This window comes from Hyaena hyaena, unplaced genomic scaffold (genome assembly GCF_003009895.1).
Source record: "Hyaena hyaena isolate Hyena2069 unplaced genomic scaffold, ASM300989v1 scaffold_90, whole genome shotgun sequence".
Taxonomy (NCBI): domain Eukaryota; kingdom Metazoa; phylum Chordata; class Mammalia; order Carnivora; family Hyaenidae; genus Hyaena; species Hyaena hyaena.
The window spans coordinates 1,004,553-1,016,661 of NW_024080722.1; the positions used below are offsets into that span (position 1 = coordinate 1,004,553).

A 12,109-nucleotide genomic window follows, 5' to 3' on the forward strand; every position below is an offset into this window, starting at 1 on the left:
CTGAACACAATTTGAATTTACCACTGGATCAGATTCTACTAAATTTCCACCAAAGAATATTTTTGGTTGAGAAAAAGCACCTGAAGTGTAGTTTTATGACAGAGTTCCACGCAGTGCGTGCTCCCTGACAGCTACATCACACTTCAGGCAAAAGATGGGAAACCATTTGGAAGACGGCCGGTTCCGTGGGGAGTTCAGGTAGAAGTTTGATGGCTTTACTGTAGACCTATGAAATGTAAAGTCAGATGGCAGACTATTTTATCTTTTATTTTCATATGAAAATAGATTCTAAGCAAAATCCAAAAATAAAATTTGACACTATAAATGAAGGGCTGGAGTACAGTTTTTTCTCTTTGCAGCTACAATTTCACCAGTTTATAGCTTCAAATTTGCAATTATAATCAGCACTAGTCTTAATGGCAACACATTTCAAAGATAAGAAAACAAACCCCTCAGCCGTCGAGGACCCTGGTTGAAACCGTACACGGCGATTCCCTTGTGTACACGTGGTTTACAGAGGCCCCGGCGTTGGCGATGCAGGTGGAATAAGCCGGGGAGGTGCAGCGTCCGCACTCACCGGCTCTGGATAAAAACCGAGTGGCACTGCAGTGCTGAAGTGAGGTAGCACAGAAGGGATCTCAGATGGGCTTCCTCACCTGGCCCACCGGCTCTCTCCCTGCAGTAAGACAAAAGGGATGAATTCATGCAACGGCAAGTAGTGACGGGACCAAGTGACAGCACAATGGCTAATGGGTAAAATGCATATTTGAGCACCTCTTTGGGAAAATGTTTTGAGATGAACCGCTGTATAAACTACCCAACCGTAAAGGTAAAAGCTTACTTAAGACTGTACGGTAAGACAGAACTGAAGATCTTGCAAATGAAAATGGTAGTTAAAAGAACTGTGTACTATGTACCTACCCGCGAGCCGGAAGCTGGTGACTTCGGGTGACTGCCTGGAAGTTGTGACGGACCTTGTAGAACGTGAAAGGAGCTCTGGAAAGGGAGATGAAATCACTGGGCTCAGAAGCCAGCCCCTAACTCCAGCCCAGTTCAGGCTTTCATCCCACACACCTGGATTATGACCCCAGACTCCACAATAATTCTAACAATCTCCCCACCTGCCCCCCTCAACCCCGATGTGCCTCTAACACTTCTGTTCCTCTCCTGGGTCCGAATTCAGAGCACCTCAACCCCTGGGGCCACCACCATGAGCTGACAACGGAGCTCGGCGCCCAAACCCCTACGCACTCATCTACGGGGCTCTGGGCTGTCTTCCCTCTAAAGCTACCTTCCCAACACTCGGTGCCTTGGACTCTTTCTCAAGGCCTCATAGTTCTGGCCTGGACCTGACTTGGTCCCACCACAGGGGTTAAGGGAATCCTGTTCAAATCCGGGCTTTACTGCTGCAGAGCTGTGTGCCCAGGAAACAGGCAACCGTTTCTGAATGTTCCTTGAGGCACAGTCATACCCTATACTGCTCTGCAGTGGCGACACATGAGCCCTGAAGTCCTGGTTTCATCTTTTGCCGGGACATCATTTTTCATCTCAAGCCCCTTCTTTATCTATGTAGATACTTCCTAGCTCCTAGGATGCAAAGGCTACATGAACTAATACGTGTAAAGTGCTTAGTACATGCATTCAGTAGGTGCTCAAAAGTGGTAGTTACCTATGTCTGACTAATTCCAAGAGTGTACTTCATGTTCCTCCTAAACTATTAGTGACTTTGTCTACATCCCACACAGAATGCCTTCGTGACCTTCAGGGGTTTTAAAGACCCTGCGCTAAGAGGCCCAAGTTCACACCTTTGCTGAGGAGGAAGAGCGGGCACACACCTGTCATCCTTCCCCAAGACAGAGGGAGACAGACGAGGACTCGGTCTGGCCTCACAGCCTCAATGCTCTACCGACGGAGAAGAGAACCTCAAAGACTCCTCCATGGCCCCAACGGCCTCCAGGTCTAGGCTCTTCCCTAGGCCGTCACCTTATCCTCTCTGTCCACCAACCAACCGACTCTAGTTTTCTCGGACCATTTATAAAATAGCAAATCTTTCATAAGACAAGTTTGCCAGAGACTCGGAGGTGGCATTCATGTCATTCTGAGGCTCCCCTGTGTAGACTCTGGACCCCAAAGCTTTCAGAGACTCTCTGCATATTTCAGAACGGAGCCTCCTCTTACCTGGTCCGGTCCAGGCTGACAGTCCTCAGCAAGGGAAGACTCTGTCTGCGACAGACTGGGTGACGCCGTGGAGTCTCCGGAGGTGCTGGTGACCAGTTCCCCCAGAGCATCGACCTGCCTCCTCAGGCTGTGTAAGGTGCCCTCTGTCTGCCGTTTGCCCTTAATTAACACTTCTGCTTGCTTGGACATACAGTGTCGAAGCTGGGCCTGAAAGCGTTAATGGTGAATGAAGCTTAGCGTTTTATACAGAAGCCACGTACCAGAACTATTAGTAGCTTCCTCATGCTTAACACCTGACAGGCAAATCTGATTATTATAAAGTAGGAACGGCTGCTGAAACTGCCCTTGTCCTTAAGAAGAAAGATGCAGAAGGGCGCTGGGGGCTACTGTTGGTGTGTGTAAAACTTGTACAATTCAGCGTGGACATTAACTAGGCCTGTTTTTTTTTTTTTTTTTTGGATGTTTATTTTGAGAGAGAGAGTGGGGGGTGTGCAGAAAGACAGGGAGAATCTTGAGCAGGCTCTGTGCCCAGCACTGAGCCCCACATGGGGCGGCTCGATCCCACAACCCTGGCATCATGACCTGAGCCAAAATTAAGAGTCAGACGCTTAACTGAGTCACCCAGGCGCCCCTACCTGAGCCTTCTGCTCAGCCTGTTCTCTGCACAGTAACGACGCTTGGAATTCCTGCATCCCTGGCCTCCCCGTTAAATTATCACCTCATCTCTCTCTTTTCCGCCCAGACTTGGCAGAAGATGGGTTTATACTTGACATCTTCAGTGTCTCTCACGGCAAGTTCAATCCTCAGCCCCGCAACTACTAGCCGGCGTGCGCCTGTGCTGCTTCCTTAGGATTCTCTCCAAGGCCACCACAGTACTAACACAGCTTTCTGTGACCAAGCAATGTCCTGCATCTGTGCTGTCCGGTATCGTAGCACTAGCCACATGTGGCTATTGAGTCACCTCAAGTGTGACAACTGAAGAACTCAATTTTTAAGCTGACTTAATTACAATTAAGTGGTCACACGTGACTGGAGGCTAGCGGACATCAAGGACCTCCACTCCCTCGACACGGTCCACGGCTCCTTCTCGGCCCTGCTGTACAAGCAGCCATTCTCCAAAGACACACCCTGTCCTCTCGTTCTCTCTCCCTCCCATTTCCTAACTCCCACCTATACCCCTGACCCCCAAATCTTTAGGTCAACACTGACCACTAAATCCTAGACTCGTCAGCTAACTATGGAGAGAGTGGCCCTGGATGTCTCACAGGCCTCAGACTCTGCATGTTCTGAGCCAAACAACTTCCTGTCTGACCCCACACCTACTTTTACGGTATTCCCAGGCTTTCCCCCAGCCACTGGCCCGCGTTTTGGTTCATCCCCGCTTCTCTATTTTCTGTTCCAATTACTCGGGTTCTGGTTAAGAACTACAATTCCTGGTTTTGAATGCTGACCCTGCCACTTACTTACTGTGTGACGCCAACCTCTCTGAGCTGCGACCACGTAGTCTAGAAAACTGCTGATGCTGTCACGGAGGGAACAGCAGCAGTGCGTGAAGGTCAGCAACCTCCCCTACTCTCCTCAACACACCAGGCATCTCATACTGTATTGTTTTAAAGGGCGACCTTGTGGGGCACCTGAGTGGTTCAGCCAGTTAAGCGTCTGACTGTTGATTTCGGCTCGGGTCATGGTTTCCGGGTCGTGGGATCGAGCCCGGCATCGGGCTCTGTGCTGAGTGTGAAGCCTGCTTAAGATTCTCTCTTTCGCCCTCTGCCCAACCCCCCCCGCTCTGCACACGTGCATGCTCTCTCTAAAACAAAAAAAATAAAAGATAAATAGAAATAAAAAATAATAAAGGGTCACCTTGAGTCGATCTTCACGGTGGCGCAGTTTCTCCCGGAGCGCCTCCCCACGCCAGTGTTCGTCCTTTCTCAGAGAGAGAGGGAAGCATCAGAGTCCCCAAACACCACCAGCCTTTCCCTCCTCCCTCCCTCCCCCTCGACCCCACTCTGTTTTTCAGCTTATCTGGGGAGAGGCAGGAATCAAATCATCTTTCTACAGAGTCCAGAAATCAGCAGGATAAACACTTACCATTATGTGAATCTGGGAAAAATTCAGTTTTTCTTCAAAAGGTGATGGTCTCTGACTCACGGTGAATGGGAAGTTCTCTTTCAGGCTTTCCAACCCTCCTTCTAGGCTTTCATTCCTTTTCCAAATGGCCTCCAGATCTGCTGGCAGTTCTGGAAGAAACTGGTTGAGATTCTTCAGGCTGGTTCTGATTTCATCTTTCACCTCAGATTTAAGCGACCTCATTGCCTCACTGATTTCGATTTGTCTTCTCTCCAAATCTTTTTGGTTGGTCATCTAAAGGGTGAGAGTCAAATACCATTGGGTAAGGTCTGGGACTTACTTGCAACAGAACTGTTTGAATGCGTCAAGTATTTCTGGAACTTTCCATCTGCAGAATCAGGCTCTCCCAGGGTCGGCGTGAACTGCTCTCAGTCTGGTTACATGACAGGATGGCAGAGCTTTCTCCTGAGGTCGGGGGCGGGTGGGGGGAGGTCACTTCTTGCCAGGTCCCTGGGGATCTGGGTCTCCTAGACTCGTTTCTGGCAGGAAATCTAACATTTCAACACAGTTCACTGGGACATGATAACATTTCAGGCTGAAGAACTGCCATTTTTCTTTCAAAAACTAACATAAGAAGCTTGCCGCACTTAAGGGGATTTTAGAAGTACATTCGGAACAAATGCGTTTTCCTCGCAGAGGTGCATTTCTCAATTGTAAGACTAGAAAAACAGATTTCATTTAATGGACATTCTCATAACCGGCTTTTCACAACGTCCACAAAGAAATGCTCCGACTGGAAGAGCTATCTGAGAACGAGAACCTGGGCCCGGCGGGGAGCGGGCGGCCTGGCGCACCTGGTTCCTGAGCTCCGCGTACTCGTGCTGCATCTGGCTGAGCTCCTTCATCAGGCGCCGGGCTCGCTCGTGGTTGTCCTGGGCCACCTGCTCCGCGGCGGCCATCTCCTTCTGCATGCAGCTCTTCTCCTGTCTTTGCTCCTGCCACAGGGGAGGAGGGAATGGCCCAGGGCTGCGGCCCACGGACGCGTGCGTCACTGCCTCGCCTGCTTGCTGGTTCTGTTGCTTCACTGCCCATCTGGGCTCCAGCTTTTGGGGGGGGGGGTTGAGGGGGGAGACACCACCTGCCTTCTCAGCAGCTGCGGCAGAGCCGGGAGCGCATATGCGAGCCGAGTCTGTCAGCCCCAGGCGGGAATCCTGGGTCTGCAACGGTACCTGTGAGGCTACGGGATGGCCCTTTTCTGAGCCTCCACTGACCGTATGCAAGCGGCACAGTAATACTTCATCACAGGGTCGTCCGGAGGATGGAAATTTAGTCGCCTAGATCTTTACGGTCACGTTGCCGATCGCTAGTCGTCAGCCTCTGGGAAGCAACACACCCATTCACACAGCAGGGTGACATCGGTTCCCCCGGAGGGTGTTAGAACGATCCGTTCCTGGGACAGTCTCTACCCCTGCCCATCTGCCTCCACCGGCCGTGACCTGCCCGGGGCTCCTGTTCTGGGCCTCCCCACGTCTTTATCCTAAACGTATTTTAGAGAAGAAAGCAGGGTAGACTGAACTTGATTAAAGCTAACGCTGACTGAAAGGGGCAGGACGAGATCCGTGAGCACTGACTGCAGCCGGGCAAACGCTCTTCAGGAGAAGCCTTCCTCCCCAGGTCCCTCCTCAGACCCCTCCCCAGGCGCCCCCCAGCGGAGGCAAAGCGTGGAGAACGCTCTCTGCTTTGCGGTGACAGGCTGCTCACGGGGCCATCTTTCCAGCCGGCCAGGCTCCTCGAGGGCTGCGGCCCAGATTCGGGCAAAACCCACCATGGGATTCAAGCTCAAATTAGACACAGATACACCAAAAACAACAGTTGGGTCAGGGACCAGGTTCACAGGTCACTTATTTTCTCTACCCAGAAGCAGTGTTTTAGTCTAAAGACTGAAGTGCGTGATTTCCCATGAGCCGCCAGGGCCACGGGGACTCACCAGAAGGTTTCTCTCCAGCTGGTTCCGCTGGACCCGAAGTGCCTCCTTCAGGCTGGCGACCTGCTTCTCGGCCTTCTTCCTTTCTGTCAAGAACTGGTTCCGCAAGAGGCTGAAGTCGGCCCTCATGGAGTCCGCCTCTTTCTGGAGAGTCAGGAGCTCACTTGACCTTTCCGTTAGTTGCTGCTCCCGTTCTGAAAGCTGTCGTTCTGAAACGAGCATTTTTGGTAGGTTAGCTGGAGGCCCTGGGCTGGCTGTGGGCAGGCGGTGTAATGACGTGTCACCCGCTCTGGCATCACTGAGTCTTCCAAGTCCCGCCCCCAACGCACATCAGAGGCCCGGATGAAGGGGCCTCCTGACATCTCTGGGTCCTGGAGGGCCGGATCCCAGAGTGACAGACAGATACTGTCTTCCCTTGGAGTGTCTGAGAGCAGTGAAGAAACAGCAGTCTGGGGGTGCAGGCGACATGGGACACGAGGCTGAAATGCTTTTTATAAGGCTGCAGGGGGTGCGCGGTGCCTCTCCTTCGCGGAAGGAGGCGCAGGGCAAGGCGCACGTGGCCTGAGTGCGAGCCCTGCCTTGTATAGGGGAGGCACCTCCTTCCTGGCCTGCGATGGGAATCGCGCAAGGGGACACCAAGTAGTAGTGAGCACTCCATATAATGTTTATGAAAAGCGCTGACATTTAAAATGGATTTTTCTAATCACGCTCTTTGGAGTAACCCTGTCCAGATTTCACTTTTTACATGTCTGGTGTGGTCAGAGGCAACACATCTGGGAAGTTTCGTCACGATGCAATGGTTGGGTCTGCATGTATCAAGAGTTGCCGGCGAAAAAGGACTAATAACCCTCTTACTGAATTCACTCGGGGAGGGTAACATTTTCTGAACATTATTAAACCCTGAATCATTTTTTGACGTGGGAACAATCATTCACCCTGAACTTCTGTCGTGATGTCACTGATAAATGGCTCAGGAGAGCGCCAGCAGCCCCTGCAACAAACACCTGTGTTTTGGTGCCATTCATGATGTCAGACTGAGACAGAAGTGGGATGTTAATACTGTTTTCTGATTGGCTGACATGAAACGCAGTGCTGTTCCCAAAGCTCAGAGCAGTGTACTACTTCACAGAAAGCCTTTAGAGTGCCTTCTGGGACCTCTCTGCCTGAAAGTCTCTTTTCCTCGAGGCAGCATTCTGGAAGAAGGCAACATGGGAAAGTAAAAAGACCTGACAGCCTCAGGGTCAAATCCCATCTCCACAGAGACAAGTGCCCAATGTCTCTGCACCTGGTGTCCTCTCACACAGGACCCCGTGGGGCATCTCCTTCCCGCCGTGCATCTCCCGATGCCCTTCCGGGACCAGGCCAGGCTCGGGGTCTCCCGGACACACTTGGCAAGACCGCCATGTTGGGGAATACGTACTGGTCTGGGAGAGCGTTTTCTCCAGGGTCTCACTCCACCTCTCCTCTTTCTTCAAAACCCTGACACGCTCCTCCGCCACCAACAGCTGTGTGAGCACCTGGTCCAGCTTGCTCTTCTGCTCCGATAATTCCTTTTCCAGCTGTTGCTGCTGCTCCTTCAGAGTCACTTTACTGGCCTCTAACTTCTTTTCTTCACATTCTGTCTCTTTCTGGAGTTTCTGAAACATCTTAACAGAGAACAACCTTAGTCATAAAATAACAAAAACAGTGTCCCCGATGAGGGAACCTGCATCAGCGCTAAATAGGTTCGAGTCCAAGAGAAAGGAGAAAACAGCCCAGAGTGACAGACAGCGGGGACTGGGAAACTATCTGGCTGGCACGTGAGGAGGGGATTCACGCAGTAAGTGGCATGTGGCCATCAAGATTCTTTACGGGAATGATGTTCTGCGGCCTTAATGGTCCACAAATATTAATGCCAAGAGAGTCAAGGCACTGGTGTGAAACCTTCCCCGGTCACACAGGGCAGTGAAGGGAAGCTAGTCCTACGCGGGACCCCTCATAGCTTCTGCCAGGAAAAAACACGCATGAGTGACAAAGTGTGTCCTTTTCTTTCACATCATAAGTGTGTAGTACCATTTCTTGTTGGGCTAGCTTCGCCCTATTTTCTTCAGCCTTCTTCTGAAGCTCTTGAAGCTGTTGTTGCTTTGTCTCCCCTTCTTTCTGGCAGTCTTCCAAATTCTTCCTCCATTCACCGACGTCTTTCTGGAGCCTGGTCTGCTCACTGAGCAGCATGTCCTTCTGCTTGGTGGCGTGAAGCAGGCCCTTGGGGTGAGAGAACAAGCGGACGCTACTAACAAAGCCATCGTTCCGGGCTGCCCAGTGCCCCACCTAGCATCAAGCAAGTATGACGAAGTGAGAAGCATCCTGGAAATCCCACGTCCTCTAACACCTCAACAAACTTATTTAAGGCCCCCAAAGTGTAACTTAATCATCAGCTTTCCTCTTTTTAGTGTCTAAAAAGTAAGACGACAGAAGATGCCGAAACCTAAGAGACCCAGTTCTTCTGAACTATAGTTGCTTTGTCACTGAGCTGGGAATAAACAACACCCGCCTCACAAGATTGCTAAGAAGATTAAGGAGAGCTGTGAATACAGCTTAATTCTTCTTGAAAATGAAGAATTTGGAACTATGACTTGGAACCTAAAGTCATAGTTTTGTTACTATTTGAAATATTTATGTGGGTTGAAAAACAAGAAAACAGTAACTTCTTTCTGCGAGGAATCCAAATTAAACATTTCTTTTAAAAATGTTTATTTTGAGGGGGAGAGAGAAAGAGAAAGAGCATGAGCAGGGGAGGGGCAGACACAGAGACGGAAAGAGAATTCTAAGGAGGCCTTGCACTGTCAGCACAGAGCCCGACATTGGGCTCGATCTCATGAACCGTGAGATCATGACCTGAGCCGAGATCAAGAGTTGGATGCTCAGCCGACTGAGCCACCCAGGTGCCCCTCAAATTAAACGTTTTTGAAAAAGCTGTATTTCTAACAACAAAGAAAATACGCATTAGAGGTTGTGTAAGAATTTTTTTAAGGATGGGATACTCTGATTTGAAGTTTTCTCCATCTTAGAAACACAGAATCCTTAAGGTAAATGGAAGAACTTGGATGTCTAATTGAACTCCTAATCTACACAGTGGAAACCGAAGCCCAGGACTTGCCTGAGGTTCTCTGAAACTTAAATGACAGCACTGTTCTCACAGGACAGCACTCAGTTACCTTTCAGAAGCCCGTCAGAAGTACACGGGGCAAGAGTCAGCTCCCCCGGACAGCCGGCAAGATGGGGCGCAGTCCCCCTGCAGCTCAATGCGTGACCGCATCTATGCCCAGCCTCTGGGGTCTTGTCTGTGCCACCGATAAGAGGGGTCCACCTGGTGCCTGGAGCCCCCAGAGGGGCTGCTGAGGACTGGGCTCTGATCTAGCTACCACCTTACTTACTACCTTTGAGTAACACTTAGAATAAATGAGAAAACCACCCACCCTGCACCAGAAGTTGTGTGTATCTGAGTTTTTGTTATATAAATGGCCCCATGGGACTGGCTGGTGTGGCAAGGGACCAACCTACCTGATTTGTCTGTTATCTGCACCAGGGGTCTGCATGCCTTCAGGACACTGCTAGAAGATCACGTTTGCTACGAAGCTTACCTGTTTGGCTAGGTTCAAATGGTCTTCGACTTCAGCTAGTTCTCTCTGTAGTGCATTTACTGCCTCTTGTTTTTCTACAGAAATAACATTTATACAAAATGAATACTTTTGTATCCATGGTCCAAATCCCCGTCGGCCCCTCAAACAAAGTGGAGGTGAACATAAACTCATCTCTATTAAATGTATGGATAAGCCCCACCATCTTATTAAAAGGTCAGAAGAGACAGTGATGTGCACAGCCTACTCTTGGGCTCGGAGCTCAGGTTTTTAAAGATTTACGTCTTCAAAACCTCACAATAAAAAAACTTTACATACACTGCCTAGTGTTGATGATGTGCAGGGCTTGAAACCGAATACCTTCTAGAATGCTGGCAGCAATGTAAATTTGATACAACCTTAAAGGGAGACAATTTGGGAATAGATTTTATATCTATACTGGCTTTGTCACTTACTAGCTGTAAGTCACTTCTTCATGTGAGTAAGTCACAAGGAAATTAAGCTTCCTCATCTATTAAGTGGGTAAGTTTCTATCTCATAAAAGTATTACCAGGTTTTAATGAAAACAATGCATATAAAATAACTGCATCATATCTAAGAGTAAGTGCTCAACAAGTACATTATTGGGGCGCCTGGGTGGCTCAGTCAGTTAAGCGTCCGACTTCAGCTCAGGTCATGATCTCACGGTTCGTGGGTTCGAGCCCCGCAATGGGCTCAGTGCTGACAGCTAGCTCACAGCCTGGAGCCTGCTTCAGATTTTGTGTCTCCCTCTCTCTCTGACCCTCCCCTGCTCACGCTGTCTCTCTCTCTCAGAAATAAACATTAAAAAATTTTTTTTAAAAAACAAAAAAAAAAAACCAAGTACGTTATTAGCTAGAATTACTTAGTAACTTCTAATCATGAATATTTACAAAGATTTGGTAATAAAGACATTAACTGCATCTTTTTTGTTTGTTTAAAACTACACACACATCCACATCCCAAGGAAAAATCTCCAAAGATATTCACCGAACTGTTAACAGGAATTCCCTCTGAGGGTGTTTATTTTGTCTTTTTACTTCTGTTTTTAAATTGTTCTTTAAGGAACACGAACTAGTTTTTTAAGTGGCTCTATTGAGACAGAATCCACATGCTGTGCTTTCACCTGTTTCAAGTATGCGATTCAGCGGCTTTAAGCATATTCGCGGAGTTGCGCAAACACCACCACAATCTAATTTTAGAACATTTTTGTCACTTCTAAAATAAACCCCATGCCAGTCAGGAGTTACTTCTAGAACGAGAAAGGCAGACAATGAACAGAAGCAGCGAGAAGCGGGAAAGAGCCGCGTCTCTCGGCCGCCTGGCCGCCTACCTCGGAGCTGCTGCTGTGTCGCCGCCACGTCTTTGTGCAGCGAGAGCTTCTCTCTGTGCAGCCGGTCCAGCTCCTGCTGCAGATTTCTGACATCCGATTCCAGCTTCTCGAAGTTGGCCTGCTCCGTTTTGCTATTCTCTTCCACAGCTGCTAAAACCCTACCGTACAAGCCAAGTCAGACAATCAAATGTAGAATGTTCAAGCATGCACAAGACACAACCGAGGAATAGCATGATGCCCCACAGTGTAGTCACGGACTATGAGTGATCCCAAATTGTAACAAGACTGAAGGCTCTTCAACTCCCTTTCAAAAGACTTCTTGTTTTTCGCTTTCCAAACAGGAGATTTTTGGAAAAGGGACTCCCTGAACTGAAGTTTTGTAAATAAACATCAGGGATAAAACCATGGAGAGCACCAAAAATCTGGCGATTAAAACAAATTGCTAGCTTCTGATCAGTGAGAAAGCAGGAAACACAATTGTGTGTGTAATAGGGTTTGTCCAAAAGACAGCCAGGCATGAGCACGCCTTCTTTTGCATAAATGAGTCCTATAGTAGAGGCTTGCTTTTGTCTGGCTTCTCCCCCTGGGCGTAGTCACTTAGAGTCATTTGTGTTGTGTGCAACGCTGCTTTCCTTTCTCACTGCTGCACAGTACTCCATGGGAGGGCTGTACTAGAATTGGTCTATGCATTCACCAGCTGAGGGGATTTTTAGGTTGTTTCCAGGTGTGGGCTGTTGCAAATAAAGCTGTCATGAACATCAATGCCTATCGTTCTTCGTATAAACATACGCTTTCACTTCTCCTGAAGAATAATCTAGGCATGGAATGGCTGGCCCTTCTGGTTAGGTGTATGTTAGTTTCCCAAATAACTGCCGAACCATTCTCCAAAGTGGCCTAACATTTTACACTCCC

General features: G+C 49.1%; 1 protein-coding gene across 1 annotated transcript in view; it reads right to left on the reverse strand.

The window, feature by feature from the left end:
- Positions 1–331: 331 nt before the first annotated feature.
- Positions 332–12,109, reverse strand: part of CNTRL (centriolin) — an 81,475-nt gene continuing 69,697 nt past the window's right edge. The window contains 11 exon segments of the mRNA XM_039234644.1: positions 332–676; positions 922–996; positions 2,179–2,385; positions 4,039–4,101; positions 4,267–4,539; positions 5,100–5,348; positions 6,233–6,438; positions 7,650–7,875; positions 8,282–8,470; positions 9,850–9,923; positions 11,198–11,355. Of these exon segments, the coding sequence (XP_039090575.1) occupies positions 653–676; positions 922–996; positions 2,179–2,385; positions 4,039–4,101; positions 4,267–4,539; positions 5,100–5,348; positions 6,233–6,438; positions 7,650–7,875; positions 8,282–8,470; positions 9,850–9,923; positions 11,198–11,355 (1,744 nt within the window). The 3' untranslated portion in view covers positions 332–652.